The following is a 21,320-nucleotide window of genomic DNA, read 5'->3' on the forward strand; positions in this document are numbered from 1 at the left end:
GTCCTCAGTTCAGTAAAATTAGAAAACACTTTAATTTTACAAAATGGATAATTTCCTCTTAAATATTTTATCTCCATCTCTTCTTCACAATATTTAACATTTATATTTATACCTTACATTTGTTAACAGATTTTAAGTCTTTGTATATTGTTTGTTTTATTTAATTATTGAACTAAATTCCGTACTCCGTTTGTATAGGGGTAATTCCCTTAAAACAAATAAAAATGTTAATTGAATTGAATTTTACTTGAGATTGCTCCTACAGATTTTAATACAATTAAAAAATAAATAAATAAAACATAACAACCCTTACAGGTCCGGAGACATAATAGACTTGCTCCTAATATGTAATGTCGTAAGAGGTGACTAAATTTTTCGCAAACATATACACGATTCTTGGTACACAAGACCTCAAATCTAGGTATGAGCTACCGTTCTGCGGAACTGGTTGGCGCCGGGGTTCTGACCATCATGAAGGGGTCCTATCGACACCAAGCGACACCTCTTGTAATGTAGCTTTCCCATAGTATCCAGGCCGTGCTGAGGGTGACATCTCGTGGGAAACATAAAAATTCTTCAAAGGTGTCGACCTCAACACAACAACCCCATCCAATCCTCATTCTATATTCTTCATTCCCAGCAAATTTCCCAATAATGGTCTACCCAGTGCCCACCGAAGTAAAAAGCCAGGAAAGATAACACGAATAAGAAGAGAAACGGATGAATGCATCTTTTTTCAGACTTTGAGAGGACGATTTGGCGAGGTACTTTGTTATTAGAGTAAAAGAAGATTCTTTCACCAACACTAGTTTCTTCAAGTTATGTAAAGAAATTAGAAGTTCGCTTGGTAAACCAAGTAGAATTGGGAATTGAAAAACAGCTGTGTATCGAAAATGTAATACTACCGCTGAAGTAGATTTGAAATCTGGTTCCCCAAGAAGAATAAATACCTCGCAAAGCGTTATCACCTATAATGACTTTTTAAATAGCAGTTTAGAAAACAGAATGGATGACTTGGCGCTTGAAGTCAAAAGGAGACGACAGGAATAAAAGCTAATCGATTTTTCATCGTTAGCACTGACATTCGACAGGCCGAAACCCCCATTCCTCATTGGAAGCTGTGATCTATAAGTAAGGTCATACATTCCTTCTTCTAAGCTTTGCTTTAGTACCAGAAATTTGGACTCACAGTTCAACGGCTGAAGCTCTAGTCAACCCATTTGCCCTTGCGGGAACCTTCCACTTGAAGCTACGTGTACCCTACCGATTGCGGAGGAAAGCATAACGATACAAAGGCCGGGTGCCTTGCACATTGAAAAACCTTGAAAAAGGAAATAAGAATGAAAATTTTCTGGATTCAGTTTAAAAAAATGTAACTGAAGGAATTATCTGTCCTAAAGTTGTTAAGAAAAACTGCCAACATCAAAATAATTTTACCGGGATTTCGGAATTTATCGGAAAATAAATAGGCTTTTCTTTACTTTTACTTTTTAGTAAAATTGTTAGTTATGTACATATAAATGTACGAACGAAATGCTGAGATCCCCATCAACACTTTTATAAAGATTTTCGCCCAATGCCCTAAAATGTTTGTTATAAGTATAATCCCAAAAACCTCGTTCGAAAGTAATGTTAAGCCCAACAAAGCATTGTAGAATAATAGTTAATATTTACAGACAGAGATTTCTCTGAATGTATCTACTGGTTTTTTTATCACAATATGCAGAAACAAACAAAATTTACTAATAATTATTTGTTTACAAGTCCTTAATATTGAAGTAAGGAGATCAAGCTAATTTGACTCTTTTATCAGTCAATTGTACAGCCAGCTTAACTTTCCTTTCTCACAGAAATTAAAGTTATAATTTGAAATAAATGATCAGAACTATGAAAAGTTCAAAATGTTGACACAGATTTTTAAGTTTCAATTTAGTAGAGAAAGGAACTTGTCAGTCATACTATGACTAGAACACTTTATTCTTTCTTAAGTACTAAATCTAACACAGCAAAAACAAACGAAAATTAACTTTTAGTTGTTTAAATTTTATTTAGAAATTATTGTTTACTTAGTTATTATATATATTTAAATAAAACGTATTCATTTATCGGTTTATAGTCTCAGTAGAGGTTTTGAATGCACATTTTATTCCTTATAATGTCAACGTACATAAGAAATTACTTATCTGTCTTACTTCTAAATTTTTACTTCTGAATTGTCATTGAATTAAATTATAGCTTTGCTTGTCTATAAAGACAATCCACAATGTTGAAGAATTTTTAATCTTTTTACTTCTAATCATTTACTATTAAATTCCTTTTCTACCTTGACAGATGTTATGTAAGTTGAGGCAGTACTTCAAAACATTAGGTCGTTAGAGGACACTCTGAAAAATCTAAATATTAACAAATGCGCGGCAACTAGCTACTCTAGAATGAAAAACCCTTATTTGGCCTACCTTACATTTTTATAGACTTTCTACTGAATCGAGTTGAACAATGTGGAAACTTGAAGTGTTCAAGAATCGGGGAATCCAATTCGAAAAGTACATTGATGAAGATGCTTCGCTATATTTCTCTCTTTTTTCCAGCGCACATGTAGTTAATCTAAAAGTGGTAGACACGTGCTGTAGAAGCCTGGATGCTATAAAGTGCCCCAAGAGCTCTACATGATTGCATATCAGAGAAGATCAGCATTTTTCATTTAAAAAAAACAAACAAAAAACTTCTTGTGTACTGCAATTACGATTACTTGTGACTGTACAGTTTCTTTTTTCTAAAATTACTTTAACTTTGTGGCCGTTTGTTGATATATGTAAATAAAATAAAACATGTGATGGGAACACATACGATATTTCCTAAACTGACATAAACTTTCTTGAAACTTACCATTTGTAATTAAAAGTACTTGGCTTTAATGTTAGACATCTTAAATGTATTATTCTCTAAAAAGAACAATGAAAACTGAAAAATATGTTTATTAAGGTGGCAGACGGTGATTTCCTTGGCCGATTGTCTTCAAATTTGGAATTTAGTTTATTAAATGTTAAATCCTTAATAGATAAAAAGTCCTTATATTTTATTAGTGGAAGGGCACTTTCTGATAAGAGAAAGTAATTAAAAAGAGTTAGCCGTTAACTTTATGCATTCCCCCCTCTTTTAATGAGGTGCATTTATTCTTAAACAAAGAGTTTATTCAGGCCAATACAAGCTAATATTGAGTTTAATATGAACAACCATAGAAGCTTGCCAGCCATTCTATTTCGTTAATTATCTTCTTAACTAAGTTCCCTCATTAATAACTGTTAATCTTTAAATCTTCCTTCCTTATCAGGACAGTATCCAGATAAGTATGTGAAGTGAAAGAGTTAAATCTCCACATTCGCCAGTTCTTGGCTTATTAGATTAGTAACTTGAGTAGTGGAAAAATTAAAAAAATAAAATTGTGAAAAAGATATAAATTTCAAATTATTTTCACTTTCCTATTGATATTGTTTTTATACTGAAAATTAACGTTTCATCTAAACAAACATATTTTCAGGCGAGTCCAGTAGCTGTTACTCATACAAATGATGCTAGTTACGAAGAACGTGCAGCATCAACGCCGACTAAATCTGAAGAAACTTTCAAAATTGACAGGTTTACTATTTATTACTATTCTTTGCGTTCAGTACTTTTATTTATTTTTTTAGACGTAAATTATTAATCTTGACAAGTTAATAATATTCTAGAATGACATAAAGGAAGAGAACGCATTGTAGATTGATCATGCAGCTTCATTTATACTCTTTTTACAAAAGAGTTTTACCTAAATGGAGATCCGTTGACTTTGCAGCACAATAGTTGAACTTTACAAAAACCATGTATTGCACAAAGTTTATAATATCAATTTGTGCCAAAAATAGAATTTTAGAAAAAGTATTGTGGCTTTTCTTTTAAATCACTGCCTCTTGTTGTGGCGCGGTGCCGTGGGGCGTAGGTCCCGTCCCGTTTCGAATTCTAAGTCGCTAGCTTTTCTACTGGTGGTGCGTAATGACGTTAACTGTTATGAACTTGGAGCAATAAGTTTTCGGCAACATTCGACTAAAATGCCGTGAAGTCAATTGACCTTCCTAAATGAAAGCTAGATAAAATTAACCTCCATCAATTTAGGTAACGATTAAATACTGTAGGAATATCTAAAGTGAAGAAACGTCCCTACAATTAAATGGTTGTTTCAATATAATATTTGTTCGACATTTTGAGAAATCTTCGATAGAGGCAATTTTCAAAATTTCAATGGAGCAATGAATTAACTAATTAAACTGTGCACATCCTGCGACCCACGAGCTGCATGAGGCCTCTAAGAATAGGCTCCCTCATTGATGTCTTACCACTTAGGGTACGTTCACAACGGAGCTGTGAGCATAGATGATAGCGGAGATGATAGCAGTGATGCATCAGCGCTTATAGAATAACCTAGTACATTCTTATGTGAGCGTGCACAACGAAGCTTCGACTAGTGACTCATACTCGCTGCTATAAACGAGCATAGATGATAGAATTGAATTTTTCATTTTTCTGCTAGCCGAACTCCAGTATCGGAGCTTCAAAATGGACGTCGAAAAATTATTTAGTGCTGTCTTTACTCATTATTTTTTATTATTTACTTTTAAACAATATTTTGTTTTTTAAATCGTGCTTACATTTATTTTCATGTGTATTTATTTGTTTTTTTTTTTTAATAAAATCATTACTAACCTAAGAGTAATCACTAGTTTTTCTTCTATGGTTATAGGATTTCCATGACAATTTTTCCAAAGTTTTCTTAATTTTGACCTTATTTTTTCTAAAATATAATCGAATGTGGGTGGACCCATCCTCACATATTCAAAAAAACAATCCGGATAATTTCTAATTTCCTTATATAAATAGTGAAATTCGCCCAAAGTACTTCGTTTTTTATTTATGGGATGTACATGATATTTTCTAAAGCGTTTTTTCTTTAAAATATACCTTTTTGTTGCTGCTGAACATAAAAACTCTTCTTCACTACTCGGACATGTTGCATGTATCACAGCTCTGTTGTGCACACTAATCAGCGATTATATTTTACTCTATCAGTTATCATCTCTGCTATCATCTATACTCACAGCTCCGTTGTAAACGTACCCTTAGGGTATGAAAAGATTCAAAGTTTCGGGTCATCTGAGGCTTAAAAGATTGAGCACCCAAGGATAGAACCCTCAACTTTTCTCAAAAAAATATTAAAACCTGTTTATTCTTTTTAAGCAAAAATAAATAAATAAAAATAATAAAATTTGTTTCTGTTTAGTTCTAAAATTATTTATTTTAAATTAAGATAAGAATGGTAAAAAGACCTTAAAACAAACAAAGCACATAATTTGGACCTAAGGGACGGATTTATTCGTAAGTTGAGAGGACCATCTCGAATCCCGCCTAAAACTATTTTTTATTTGTTTGAAAAAAATTTCAACAGTAATATGTGTGTTTCCAACCCCATCCACGACTTCTTATCTGTTGGACGTTAAGCCTTGCCTGAAATAAAATAGGGATTTCTGAGATTTAAAAAATAATAATAACTGGAACCAGACTTAATAATGTGAAAATTGATTTGGTTTTTAATTTACTCAGGAGTAACCCCCAGTATTATAAATTTATGGATATTTCTACACCTACTTCATTCACTTACCAAGTTTATCTAGAAAAATATAAACATTTGATTCAAGGCAATTCTTAATGTTTTTGTCAAGCAAATCAGATTCATGGAAAATTTATTTAAATTCCTGATAGAAGTATAGATTCCATCACTTTCATTGAATCACTTTTACTTTCTGTTATACCTTGACAAGTAATTATTATAAGAAAGCTGCGATGATGATAACATAACCATGTTATTTGAGATTTGTTTACAAAATATTTGTTCTTGCACCTAAGGAATATTAAGTTACCTTCTACACAAACGTGTAATATATATTACTTCTAAGTTAATCTTTATACTTTCTCTATGATTATATTTTGTGTTCTCACACATTCTATTTCATATTTAATAGTTTTTTCAGTTAAAAAGAAATAAAAAGAGAAAAAAACTAATAAGTAGAACTTTGTACATGATGAAACTTAAAGGAAAGTTATTTCTTTGTATTCTATTACTTTATTTTATTGCCTTTAATTTTGTCCGTTTAATATTTAATTTATTTAAAATAGAACGCAGGGAAAGTACTTTTAAAGTGGTCAAATAGTTATAATTGGCTCTAATTACATGAAAACTTGTTTTTTCTAGATAATTTTTCATGTCCTGCGATGTTATCTTTTAACTGTTCATGTGTTCTAGACAGTAATATTTCCTATCTCTTAAAAAATTCAATCTCTGATGTAAGCACCGTTAGCAAATGTTTTACTAACTCTCTACGTTTGATTTGATTGCTTGATAAATTGCTTTTTCTCTATCCTCCTTTAAATCGCACGGTTCTGATGAACCACTAAGGCCAAATAAGTAGTTTTTAGCTTCCTCAGGAGCATAGACCACTATATTAACTTCCCTTAATGGATGAACATAATTAAATTCTTCTGGATCAATCGTTTCTTCTGCTGCAGCAGCCACTTTGCTCAACTTCTTTAGCCGGTATATACCTTCTTTTGTATCTTTAGGTGTATTTTTTCCTCATTTAGCACTTCGCTAGACACTTTCCTGCCACTTAATAATGTACAATACCTTTAGCTGCCTGGACGTTTGCAATAGAATTTTTTCTAGCATACTATTACCTTTGTTGAAAACTAGTATATTTAAATGTCGATGATCTGTCAAGATAAAATGGTGCAGGTCGGCTACGCAACTTGACGTTAAACCTTAAATTCTCTATTATATAAAGGTATGGGAAGCCCTTCCTAAAAATGGTCCTTTGAAGCTGTTAAATTCATGGTTTCCGTTCCTTGGGCTTTAAATGGCACTTACAGAAATAGTTGTCAAAAGAGGTTTAGGGACATCCGAAGCCTAAAATGCCATTCTCAGCTCATCTAGGAAGGTTTTTTTTTTCATCAAAAACTTAAACTAAAGATAAAAAACGAATATTTCTTTAGAATCGAGTATAATTGTTAATGTTTTTTAAGTTGTTTTGTAATGCCACTTTCAAAGTTCCTCGATCCTAAGAATGACATATCGTTCAAGCGTATCTTTGGCACTGAAAAAAATAAGGATATTCTTATTCACTTCCTCAATGATATCCTTGGCTTCTCTGGCAAAACTAAAATACAGGATATAGAGTACTTATGTATCATTCAAGACCCTGATATCGCCGCAAAAAGCAAAGTATTGTTGATGTTTTCTGCAGAGATGAAAATGGAGTGCAAGTGATCGTCGAGATGCAGGTTGCTAGTACGTACTAATGGCTTTGAAAAACGTGTATTGCTGAGAAGCTGATAAAGATGGGCAATACCAAAACCTTAAGTAAATTATCCTCATGACTATAGTGGATTGTATTCTATTTCCTGACTAGTCCGAGTACACATCAAAGCATATTATTCGTATGAATAAACTAATGAGCACAATTTAAGACTTTTATTTCATTTTATTGAATTGCTAAAATTTCCAAAGACTAAGGAAGATCAGCTTTCAAATATAGTTGAAAAATGGGTATTTTTTTTTAAAAAAGTACGCAGATGAAAGCAGTGAAGAAGAACTGGGAAGGATCACAGGAAGTGACATAGTAATAAAAAAAGCATATGAAGAACTAGATTCCATTGGTCAGAAAAATAATTTATTGCCTCTGAACAAAAGATAAAACGTATTCGTGATGTAAAGGCTGTCCTCGCTCAAAAACTTGATGATGCTACTGAAAAAGATAACAAGAAGCTAGAAACTTAATTAAGGCTAATATTTCCATTGACATTATCTCCCAAACAACTTGTCTTCCTCAAGCTGAAATTGTGAAGCCCAAGGACGAAATAGCTTAGTGGTCTGGTGATTTTTGTAGTCGCTTTTCCACTGTTAGATAATTTAGATGAGTTTCAGGTGTTTTCTCTGGTAACTGGCCTTCTGGTTGATTTACTACACCAGGAAAAAAAAGTCAGCTGTGAGCTTGTTGGCTATAAAATCAATTGCTTCTTTAACCAACTGTTTTGACAAAGATCGCTTCGACCTTGTTGTACCATTCTTGTTCTGATTCTTTAATTTCACGTTTTGAACCAATAAAGGGAATTGCTTTTGTTACTTGTACCACTTCTTCTACATTCTTGTACATTTCAACTGATTTAAGTATTCTCTAGCTGTCATGCTCACTTCTTTTTTATCTAGGAGATCTTGAAATTTTTCGCTATTCATTTCATTTCAGCATTAATGAATAGTGGTACACTACTTCTTCATTATCTTTAATTCCAAAGTCATATGTATAACTGTTCTCTGGATAGTTCTTGACCATTGATCTTAATACCACCAAACTCCTTACCTAGTTCTGCTAGAAGTTGGCGCTCTGTTTTAATTTCTTTCGTTAGAATTTGCTTACCTTCATCAGAAAGTAAGCTTTGGCAACATTAAAGTGTCCAATAAGGAAACCCTTTTCTCCCGCTTTACACCCAGCACTCTTTACCCCTTCTTCAACAACTTGCATAAGCAGATCAACACATTTTAGTCCCGAAAAAATGCAGCATTACTTTCAAAGTAATAGCAAAAACGTGATTACTGGCAACTAAATATTACTGTATTCAAAACTTTATCACCTTACCTGCTCTCACTTCGGTTAGTGATACCTTTCTGCGTTTTCTCTTAACTTTAGAATCACTTTGTTTTGAATTATCAGAATTTTGTTCTAGCTCCATTCTATTGGATGAGTTGCTCGACTCAAAATTTGCGTTGGTTATCTTGTTTCCTTCGCTAATATTCCATTCACCTAAGAAAGCAGAAGGAGCTTTTCTAACTTTTTTATACAAAATATTCAGTATCTCACTCGGCTGGTAACTTTGGATAAGATTAATTAAATAATTTGTTTTGTTTCCAGCTTCGTCAAAACAAAGATTATGCAATTTTGCAAAAGTAGGATAAGTATTAAGTCCTGCCCTACCTAATATCTTAGATAAGATTTTCGGCGTGAAGAGTTTTTTCTCAGCTAAGAAGTGATGTAAATAATTTTCTTTATTAAAACAAGATTTATGAAATTTTTTAAAAATTGCTGAGGCATTATTTCCTGCCATAGATAGTATACTGGATAAATTACTATACTCAAAACCTACCTGATAGAAATCATCTAAAAACTGTGTTTTGTTTCCTGTCTCATCAAAACAAACATCATGAAAATCTTTTAATGCAGAAAAAATATTGGCTTTTGCTCCATGCAATATCTCAGATAGATTACTTAGCGTGAAACCTTCCCTCTCATTTATGAAACGATTTAAATACTTTTTTGTTTCTTCTACAAAACAAAAATCATGAAACTTTTCTAAACAATCTGCTGCCCCATTCAATATTCTGCATATATCACCTGGCCTGAAACCAACATTGTAGAAACTATTTAAAAGTTCTGTTCTTCCCCCTTTGTCATCAAAACAGATACTGTGCAATCTCTTTAAAATAAAGGAAGCACGAACTCCTGCTCCACACAAGATACAGGATAGGTTACATGGCTTAAAACCTGCACTATAGAAATCATCTAAAAGCCTTGTTATTTTTCCTTTGTTGTTAAAACAAACGCTATGCAATTTTTCAAAAGCATCTTTAGCATTAGCCCCTGCTCCACCTAATATGCCGGATAAGCTATGCGAAGTAAAACATTGTTCCACATTTTTGTTCCTAATAAAATGCTTTAAGAGCCGTTTTTTATTTCCTTCTTTATCAAACCAAAGATCATATAAGTCTTTAAAAGCTTTTGTAGCATTGGATCCTGCTCCATTCAAAATGCTGGATATATTAGTTAGACTTACCTCTTCTCCTTCTAGAGTCTTTAGGTATTGTGTTTTATTTCCTTGTTTATCAAACCAAAGGCCATATAAGTCTTTAAAAGCTTTTGCAGCATTAGTTCCTGCTCCATTCAAAATACTGGATACATTAGGTAAGTTCACTCCTTCCCCTTCTAGAGTTTTTAAATATTGTGTTTTATTTCCTTCTTCATCAAACCAAAGATTATATAAGTTTTTAAAAGCTCTTGTAGCATTATATCCTACCCCGTGCAAAATACTAGACATACTAGCTAGATCTATTCCTTCTTTTTCTAAAGTTTTTAAATATTGCGTTTTACTCCCTTGCTCATCGAACCAAAGATCATATAAGCCTCTGAAAGCTTTTACAGCATTAGTTCCTGCCCATTTAAAATATTAGTTAAATTAGTTAGATTTATCTTTTTTTCCTTTAAAGTTTTTAAATATTGTGTTTTATTTCCTTCTTCATCAAACCAAAAATCATATAAGTCTTTAAAAGCTTCTGCAGCATTAGATCCTACCCCATGCAAAATACTGGATATGTTATTTAGACTTATACCTTCTTTTTCTAGTATTTTTAAATATTGTGTTTTATTTCCTTCTTCATCAAACCAAAGATCATATAAGTCTTTGAAAGCTTTTGCAGCATTAGTTCCTGCTTTACTTAAAACACCAGATATATTAGTTAGATTCATTCCTTTTTTCTCTAGAGCTTTTAAATACTGTGTTTTATTTCCTTCTTCATCAAACCAAAGATCATATAAGTCTTTAAAAGCTTTTGCGGCATTAGTTCCTGCTCCATTCAAAATACTGGATATATTATTCAGATCTATTCCTTTTTCTTCTAGAGTTTTTAAATATTGTGTTTTATTTCCTTCTTCATCAAACCAAAGATCATATAAGTCTTTAAAAGCTTTTGCAGCATTGGTTCCTGCACCGTTCAAAATACTGGATATATTAGACAGATCTATTCCTTTTCCTTTTAGTGTTTTTAAGTATTGTGTTTTATTTCCTTGTTTATCAAACCAAAGATTATATAAGTCTTTGAAAGCTTTTGCAGCATTAGTTCCTGCTTTACTTAAAATACCGGATATATTAGTTAGATTTATTCCTTCTCTTTCTAGAGTTTTTAAATATTGTGTTTTTCTTCCTTCTTCATCAAACCACAGGTCATATAAGTCTTTGAAAGCTTTTGCAGCACTACTTCTTGCCCCATTCAAAATACTGGATATATTAGTTAGACTTACTCCTTCTCTTTCTAGAGTTTTCAAATATTGTGTTTTACTTCCTTCTTCATCAAACCACAGCTCATATAAGTCTTTGAAAGCTTTTGTTGCATTAGTTCCTGTTCTACTTAAAATACTGGACATATTAGTTAGATTTATTCCTTCTTTTTCCAGGGTTTTTAAATAATGGGTTTTTCTTCCTTCTTCATCAAACCACAGGTCATACAAGTCTTTGAAAGCTTTTGCAGCATTAGCTCCTGTTCTACTTAAAATACTGGACATATTAGTTAGATTTATTCCTTCTTTTTCTAGGGTTTTTAAATATTGGGTTTTGCTTCCCTCTTCATTAAACCACAAGTCGTATAAGTCTTTGAAAGCTTTTGCAGCATTAGGTCCTGCTCCACTTAAAATACTGGATATATTGGCCAGATTTATTCCTTTTTCTTCTGGAGTGTTTAAATATCGCGTTTTATTTCCTTTTTTATCAAACCAAAGATTATATAGGTCTTTAAAGGCTTTTATAGCATTAGCTCTTGCTCTATCTAAAATACCAGACATACTAGTAAGCTTTATTCCGTTTCCTTTCAGAACTTCCAAATATCTTTTTCCTTCTCCTTTAATTAAAAAATCTAAGAACTGATGAAATGCAGAAGTTCCTTCTCTACCAACAACACTTTTAGTAAATTTAATTTCTTCACTAATGTCTTTATTTTGAATTTTCTGACAACTAAGTTTATTACCTTTTACATCTTCATAAAGCCTTTTCATTATTTCTTCTGTAATAGGACCAAACTCATATGATTCTAACCAACGTAGCGCTATTTCATGCAATTCTTCGTAATTATATGGAACATTAGATTTATCTATCTCATTTCTAATAACTCTATTTAAATTTTTCCAATTAGGTTGATCAACTGCAAAAATTATCTTACCCAAAAATTTCTCTTTTATTTCTTTTTCATTGGTAACTCTTCTTTTTTCTTTTAGCAAAGAAGGTGGAAGCGTTATCAAACTTAATAGCTTTTTTCTTGCTGTCTCATCTTGCGAAATTTGATAAAGACCATTCTCATTTATACATGAGCAGTCTTTTAAAATTTTATATTCTTTTTCTTCAATATCCATACTATCAGATTTTGAAGGATAAAAATCTCCAGATTGCCCTTTTTTTAATCTCTTTTCTTCTGTAAAGTTTAGACTTGCATTAGTATAGACAATAAAACACTCTATATTCTTATCCTTTTCTGATTCTTCAATAAAAAGGGCAAAACACTTATCAATAGAAAACGTATTCTTTCGTTTCTGTTTTTTAGTTGGAAATAACTGACTAAAACCAATATTACTATCTGCGTTATGAGTTTTTATATAAGTGAATTTGTCTTCATAATAAATGGTAATGCCATTGGATATACCATTGTTTTTGGAGTCTATGGAAGATATATTTTTAAGCAGAAACATATCATGCATGAAGGAAATTAATAAATTTAACTCATATATAATTTCAGGTATAAAATTCCCAAGTTTATGCTTTTCCGGAGTTGTTAAATCACGTAATATTCTTTCTTGTAATGTCATATAATTAGCTTGAACTTTACTGTCTTTAACTATTTCACTTTTGACAATGCTGTTCAGTTCTTCTCTATTAGGTTGATTGACTGCAAATACTAATTTATCTAAAAATGCTTCTTTTATTTCTCTTTCAAATCCCTGAGAAAATTCCCTTTCTATTATTACTTTTTGCATAGCGGGTGAAAATTTTAATCGCTTCAAAAGTTCTCTTCTTGTTGTTTCATTTTGTGAAAACTGATAAAAGCCACGTCCGAGTATATTATCGTTTGTAAACAAAAAGTCTTTTAAAATGCCACATTCCTCTAAATTCATGCTATCAAATTTTAAAGGATAAAAATTTCTGGATCGCCTTTGTTTTAGTTCCTTTTCTTCAGTAAGATCTAAGCATGAATTAGTATAAATAATAAGATATTCAATATAATTTGATAAATTATCCGATTTTGATATTAGATGTTCAACAAAACTATTAAAGCAATTATCAATATAAGAACCTCGTTTTTCTTTAATAAATAGTCTAGCATAACCGATATCATTATCTATGTAATATTTGTCTACATTTTCAACTTGTATGTGAATATATTTCCTTTTGTAACGAAGAACAACACTACTAAACTTGTCAATTTCAGAATCTTCAAACACTAATAACAATGAAGGATATTTATGTTCATTTATTGACTTTCTAAGTGAGCAAAGTACTGACAAGTCTAACCGATACATAAGTTCAATCAGATGATGAGGAATGCACTTAGTTTGAAAAGTATTATTTAACTCATCCTGCCCAGGTGCATCCTGTATATCACTAGATAATTCTGAATCTTCATTACTAGTAACATTTATATCAATATGTGCCCTTTTTGGTACCTCTCTATCTTTGTCTGTAACAGATCGTTTTCGTTTTCTACCCACTTTAAAATTTTCCTTACCAGGACTCTTTGAATTACCACTTTGTTTGTGTGAAGAATTTTCAATATCTAGTGATGGTGTAAAAATGTAAGATTGAGAAATATTGTTTGAGTTTGAACCTATCACATCATCGTAAGCTTCCTCTCTAGAAACTTTTTTGCTTCTCTTTATATCCTTTTCAATATTACTAAGAAGTGGTACAAAATGGTTCCTATAATTCACAATATAAATAATAATTTTACCTGTGCCTACCTTACCTTTAGTGACACGTACTCCATCTATCTCTTCATCACTCAATTCTATAAACCTAATTTTTATGCTATACTTTTCACATATCATTTTTCCTTCAATTTTAGATCTTCCCCATATGACGTTTTCCAATTTAAGGGCTTTTATTTCTGAGTCAGAGTTTGCGTTTTCAATGTCTTCTGCAGTAAATTCAATATGTGGAATATATTTACTAAGTTTTTCACCTTCTCCTTTTAAAGCATTACCTAACCATGAGCCTTTTCTTGATTGTTTAACTTGTTGTGCATATTGCTTACAACTTTCCCGCAAAGACTTCACACTAAATCCTTTACTACTTGTAATCAGACCTTTACCTTTTAGCTCGTTCAATCCTTGAGCTACCGAGTCAAAAAAACAATCCCCTTTACCCACAGCAGCTCCTATCTTAAGGCCCTCAGGCACTTTCTCTCTTAATGCCTCTAAAAGTCGATTTAGCTTCTCCTTTTTCTCTTCATCCTTTAGAACTTTTATCTGTCTAAAAATGAAAATAGGTTCTCTAGTAACAAACCTTTTTAGAACAGCGCCATCAGATGATAGATCTGGTACTTCATTTAATCCAAACATATCAAACCCACTGTATTAAACCTATATAGTTAGCAAGAAACAAGAATTATTAAAGCAGGTTACTTTTTTAGGTTAACAACATCACTTTAATTAGTACATTTTTTTATATCTTCTATAATTTAATCAATAATATAATTTCACTTTTACATATTTAACAACCAAACGTGAGAACAGTTCTTTTTGGAATCGCTTGGTCTACCGCTGGATGCGTACGAACTTTAGTTTATGGAAATGCTTCAACACGCCGTAACCACGCCATACTAGCTTGTCATGGGCTATTTGAGTGGACTCGGTCCAATGGAACGAATCCGATGGTGGAACGAGTCGATTCAAAAAAGTTATTCCGCCCCGCCCCAAAAAATTAAGGCAGATCAATTTGAAAATAATACAGAAGTTACTTAGATGTTATACTGAAATACAATTTTCATTTGACTTGAAGCTATTATATAGGAGATTACTGACATATTCCAACTTGTAAAATCAATCAACACCAAAATACAAAACCTGGCGAGCCTAAAATACTGTTGTTTCATGGATGAAATAAGTTCCAAGATTTTTTGTAAATAATTCTAAAATAATAATAATATTCATTTCTTTATTAATTTTGTTTATTTCTTAACCCAATGTGCAAAGCTTTATTTTAGGTACTGTACTGTACAGTACGTAACATACTGTATGCATTGAATGTAGATTTACATAAAATAAAGTAAACAATATTATTAGAAAATTATTTCTAAAGTATCAAAAGCTAAATAGACTAAGCATGCTGCTTTTCTTAAAGCTGTAATTCTGCATCATACTTGCGAGAGTATCTTCATTTTTATTACACTTACCGCTTTTTCAAATTCAATTTCCACATTCAATAGAGTAAACTTTTTAATTTTATTCCATTCTAGATATTTTCAGACCTTTCCTAACAAGGTGATATTACAAGAGCCCTATTTACCCATATTTTTAGATTTATATTCAGTCTTTAGCATATCCAATGATCTGAGCAAACATAATACATATTAGAAGGGAATGAAATGATCGACGCTCAAGCAAGTAAAAGCTCTACTTCCTCCTTCAGGGAGCTTGAACCCTTCTGCGATTGAAGCGATAGCTTCTTTTTTTGAGAATCTTATCTGGGCAACCGGAACCTTAATAAAAAAAAATCTGCATCATAGTTGTTCAAAATTCTTCTATCGCCGCCGTTATACATAACATGCCATTTAGAACGCTTAGCATAATTCCTTTTCGGGAACTGAAGAAATCACCTTAATATTAGCTTTCTAAGTTTCAAGGATGGCTGACCTAAACTTGCTAAGGAAATGAATTAACTTTTTCAATCACGTATATATTATTCTATTCATTCTATTAAATTACAAATTTAATTTTGAAATACTAGAAATAATGGAATAAAGAATGATAAATTTTTCCGGAAAATAATCGATCAAAATTTAAATAGAATTAAGGACACCGCGCTTTAGTTCTACATCTTCTGGAAGGTAAACGTGGATTTAATGTGAAGATAACGCTATAGAATGGCGAATTCAATCTCAATTGTTTTGGAGAAAGAATGAAAGTAAATCCAAGTAGAAATATAAGTCAGAAATAATGGTTGGATGATGGTGACGGAACTGCTGTCCGTGCAACGTACAAAGACTAATTACTTAGCTCATTGTTTTATTTTTTTCCGACTTATTTATGTGTAATGCACAATATTCCTGTTAAATATTCAGGAAACAACAACCAATATTTACAAAAAAAAATATTAGGAAACTGAATTCCTTACAATCAGGATAATTATTTTAAATACATAAAGATTACATAAAATGCAAATAATTACATAACTGTAGCTTATAATCTTATTTAATTCGTATTTCTTCAACCCATCGAAGATACCTTGAATTTTTTGTTTGTAAACAAAAATATTTCGTTTGTACGAAATACGATCGTTGTGTCCTCTTGGGCCTGATGAAACCACTCATCCTTCAGCAAACCCATCGAAACTAAGAATTTATTTTAGCACCTTAAAAAATAAATTATCTTGTCGGATAAGCAATAATTTGAGATTCTGAGTTTATCTTCCAAAAGGATTCTAGAATATTCTTGAACAATAGAAGAACTCTTCCATTCTTCTTCTTTCGTGGATGCTCCAGAGTGTCCAGAGTGTCATTTCTGGTTTCTACTGAATAATTGCAATTAATATTAGAAGTGAACTCTTGGGTTCAGAACTTGCGATGGCGGATAATTCTATTTGGTTAGGCAATGAATAGTGAAACTAAGTCTAGTAAAAAAGAAAAGAAAAAAAAAAGTCATTTCTTTTTTTAAAAGTAAATAAAACTCCAACATCCTTCTATTAAGCACTGTTACAGTCAGCAGGAAATGAAAGTTTATTTGGTTTATTAATTAGAAACTAAAATACAAATTTGAAAGGGGCTCACACAGAAAAATATTTGAATATTCTATGTTTTCATTAGGAGCATGTCAGATTTTCGAACCGAGTTTTCACCCGGATTTTTTTTTAAAGAGACATCAAGTCATTGCTACCCGTAAATTTCTTAGTGTTGTTCATTAGCAATACTCTTACTGGGTGTGGCAGTGGTTAATGTATAAAAGCGCGCAGCCCGATTCGAAATCACGTCCAGCACTGCCTCCAAACAAACTAGTTATAAATAATTACTTTGAAGATGGAAAATTATATTTTAACTATCTCTTTCTGTTGCTACGTCTAATGTTTAAATAATCTAACTTCAGTGACGAAGAGTATAGTTAGTAGAGTGTAATTTTATTTCAAGGTTAGGTTAATTGCTTTTTTTAAGATTTGTGTAACATAAAATAATGGTCTCAATCCAAATTTAACAACTAAGGAATTAGATTTATAATTTAATTTAATTTTTTATCACTATAAATGGTGAATATGTACATAACACTCACATTGTGTTGAGGGCGGGTTGACTTCAACATTATTTACTAATAATACTGACACTCTTAATTAATTCGTGACGTCACAACCCTTCAGTTCTAAAATAAAAAATTCCCTTTGAAAGAGTATCTAACCGAAGTGATAGGTGTAATAAACTTCTTTGAAAATTCATATTCACATTGATCTGAAACTTTTATTTGGAACATTTTCATGGGAAAATGCTTCTTAAAGCAGTTCTAGAAGAAAGGGGGTTGTTAAGCTTCTCTCTAAAAGTCATTCAAGTATAAACGGCCTCATCACTCTGTAACATTAAGAGGAATTAAATATGTAAGTAAAATTCGAAAAAAAATGAATAAAATCAGTTGAGCGGAAATATTACTTCACTAAAAAAAGTTGTGACCTTGGGATCTTTTCCTTTCAATAAAATAGGTTCAAAAAAATGTTAAGACAAATTGTTGTCAGGGAAAGTCAAGTAATTGTTTCACAACTCACATCAAATTTTTTATTTAAGTTTTATTATTATATTAACTATAATTAATCATTTATTTTGTATTATGATCATAGTTTGCAGTCCTTACCAAGTAGTGTATGTCATTTTTCCCTTCATACCTCAACATTATTAGCTCACGCTTCAGAGATACGATTCTAGAAACCAAATGAGCAGCAAAGTTTCTTAGATGATTGATACAAGTCCAAATTTAGAAGATCTAATCTGAAACACGTCAGACATCACAGCCTAGTTAGCGTAGTTTTTCTGTGCAGGCTGATATCTGGTTCCTCGAGCCAGAAAACTTCGGCTTTCGATGAGCGGCATTTCTTTATGGTACCGAAATCAGGGCCCATTACTTTGAATAAGGAAGCGTGTGGTCCTTGTGCAACAGTTTGCTGCGTGAGAGTTGCTTTTGTCTCCTGTACTGTTGCAGTAAAACTTCGGTTTGATCAAATGGCGATGTACTTCAGAAAATCGATTGTCGGGAGATATTTGGTGTGAAGACAAAAGATATTCTTTCTTGAGATAGCCATCGTCGTGATATAAGGGACTGAGAGGTCGTTGGACTGCAAAAGACAATAAAAGTTGACAGGCGTAATCTCAGAAATCTCATGGACAAGTTAACTTCAGTGTCAATCACTTTTAAATGACGCTATCTAAAGAGAACAGGTAAAGGCAGAAGCTGAAGACTGCCCTTACTGCCTCGAAATTAGGGATGACACTGATTACTCCATTTTTTTTTTTTTATCTGGAGCTAAGCAAAAAAATAACTCTATTGGAATATTGATGTGAGTTTAACTGGGACAAGGTTGCGCACTATGTTTGCGATATACACTAACTCAAGAAGTTTAGGAGGACCTGAGCCAGGCAGTTAGCCTTGCGTAGAGTAAGGAAAACGTTTACCTCTGAAGTTATTTCTTTTATAGAACATTTTCTCTAAATTAATTATAGTAGTCTTTTTTTTAATTTGGATACAAAAACAATTGCAATGTAAATACATGATCAGTGTGTATATGGTTGCGAATATTGCATATTTGTTTATGTATATTTATGTACGTGCATTTATTCAGACAATTCTGTATCATGTTAATATTGCAAATTTTTCGTTCTTACGTAACTTTCCATTTATTTTTGATAACATTTTGATGAAAGTATGTGATTAAAACATTGATCAGCACTGAAAGATCCTTTAATAATGGAAATTATGTTTAGTTTTGCAATTATCAAAATAATAATTTTATGGTAGCTTCTTGCTTCTTAATTACTTTATCATTTTTTATTACTTTTTTTTTAACAGTTTTCTTTTTTCTTATTCATTTTTACAATCAGTCAATTGTAAACACTACGTAAAAATTGCCCCTGATTACAATAAAAGTATTGTTATATTGATCATCTTTTTATTTAAATGAACGACATTGATATCTTTGATTTCAGCAGGGCGATGGAGAGTCGGCCGGTAGTGGTTCTTAATCAAGGTGCGGAAAAAAACAACTCCAGCGAATATCCTCCATATTCTGCTTACTCACGCTGGCCTCGATTACATCCGGAAAACCGATTATCAAAACCAACGACCCTACCCAAGCCCAGCCAAATTCCACAACGTGAACAACAGGAAAACTTTCAGCAACCTCGCCCCAAGGCTAGGCCGCCTGCACCACCGGTAAACTATGCACCGACACCAACTGCGGCACCTACAGAATACGATGTTAACCCGGGACCAGGAGTAAGACCCGATTCATTGCAGGAAGCTTTATTAACTATTAGAGCACTTAAACAAGTTAGGCCTCGAATTACAGCTATACCTGATAGCTATCCTTGAAATAAAATCAATAAAACTGTATTATTATTATTATTTTTTGAGCATAATATGACTTTCATAAAACAAAGGCTGATATCTTAATAAAACTTTTGCTTCCAATTAGAATTTAACTTTCTAAAACTTAAAAAATCTGTTTATTCATATTCCTGCAATGCAATTACCTAATAATTCAATTTAAGCCGGAATGTTGAAGATTTAATTCTTGCTATAAGGAGCATCCTGAAATTGTACATTGTGAAATTCTTTAAACCATACAAATGTAAGTTATAGGAATAGCTAGCAATCGATTCTTGTACAACTATTTATTTATTTCTTTTTCGCAATTTTACGTTCACATGTAATTTTTGTTTTGAATAAAATTGCTATTTTCTAACCAACCCTCTTCTTAATAAGTCACATTATCGAACTTTCATCTCCTTTTTATGACTTTTTGTTTTTACAAATTTGCCAGAATTATAAAATTTCCATTGTTTCACTGTTTAAACGTTTATCTTAAAATATTTAACTTTATGGACGCAAATATTTCTGTATATAATGTGACGTGTTTAATTGTTAAAGTTGTATTTAAATTGGCTGATATGTGCTTTTATCATCTGTGATTGCTTTCTACAATTTTATTCTCTCCTTGTTATAATTAGCGCTGGCCAAAATTATGTGATTCGCATCCGATTTCAGAACGCAAGAACACATCCTGTTCGTAGGTACACTTATTTTGGCTTAAGAGGTGAGTGAATTACCTAATAGAATATACAATAAAATATATATAAAATAAATATATAAAATATACCTTACAGCGAATTACCTTATGGAATGTTATTTTGCCACAGAATTTCCTGATTTCTTTGAAGTCGTGAAATCAAAAGTTAATCGGGTATGAAAGTAAGCGCTATTTAGAAGTTTCCAAGAGATGGAATGATTTAAAAATACAAGTTCCACAAATATCTTTCTTCGAAGATGGGTTCCAGGATGGGGAAAGGTTCTGCTCTTTCTGATATTCAAACGTTCGTTCCAAGTGCAATATTTTTTTTTACAATAGCGGAGGAAATAAAAAAAATCGCGTACGTTCTATTGCAAACTTAAGTTCAAGTTAACAATGTGAAGGAGTTCGGACAAAAATGTTTCGTAAAACTCCATTAGTGAAAAGTTCTATTCCAAATTTTTGAATTTCCTTCAAAATATTCTGTGAAAACAGTGTACAAATATTTATTTATATATAATTCCATGTTTGAAAATTTATAACAAATTGATAGTGGAGTATTTTGAGATTCATATTTACAGGGTATAAGCAATTAACTGTTTTACATAATGACTAATAGCTTTTCAAAAAGAATACGAATTCTATAAGCTTTTATTAAAAAAAAATTATTTAAATATTTTTTCTACAAAATCAAAGATCAGAAAAAAGGCAGAAATAGCGTTTTTTTTCTTGATTTTCTTTTCGTTCTACCTGAAGATAGTAATTGCTCATTTTCTGCTAAGAGTATTTGCGTTTCTTTCTTCATCAAATATCCACTGACTGCACGATCTCATTTTCTTCTTTTTTAATTCTCTAGAAAAAATTTCAAAAATGTTTACTGTTTTGTTTTTCTAAACCAAATTAAGTTAAAATTTTACGTTTCTTTTTTTAAGAGAAGGTCGATCCTGCAACTGTGC

General features: G+C 31.8%; 2 protein-coding genes across 7 annotated transcripts in view; one reads left to right on the forward strand and one right to left on the reverse strand.

Moving 5' to 3' along the window:
* LOC141449667 (uncharacterized) overlaps positions 1 to 20,040 on the forward strand; it is a 43,468-nt gene extending 23,428 nt beyond the window's left edge. For all 6 annotated transcript variants that reach the window (XM_074119315.1, XM_074119316.1, XM_074119319.1 and 3 more), the window contains 2 exons: positions 3,539 to 3,636; positions 19,283 to 20,040. In XM_074119315.1, coding sequence (XP_073975416.1) covers positions 3,539 to 3,636; positions 19,283 to 19,667 — 483 coding nt within the window. In that variant the 3' untranslated portion in view covers positions 19,668 to 20,040. The remainder of the gene's footprint in view (positions 1 to 3,538; positions 3,637 to 19,282) is intronic.
* A 947-nt stretch (positions 20,041 to 20,987) lies between these two features.
* Positions 20,988 to 21,320, reverse strand: part of LOC141449669 (uncharacterized) — a 52,695-nt gene continuing 52,362 nt past the window's right edge. The window contains exon 4 of the mRNA XM_074119321.1: positions 20,988 to 21,216. The gene's annotated coding sequence lies outside the window, so the exon portion shown is untranslated. The remainder of the gene's footprint in view (positions 21,217 to 21,320) is intronic.

Source organism: Rhodnius prolixus, unplaced genomic scaffold, assembly GCF_049639745.1.
Source record: "Rhodnius prolixus isolate KJV_2025 unplaced genomic scaffold, Rpr scaffold_2, whole genome shotgun sequence".
Lineage (NCBI taxonomy): Eukaryota > Metazoa > Arthropoda > Insecta > Hemiptera > Reduviidae > Rhodnius > Rhodnius prolixus.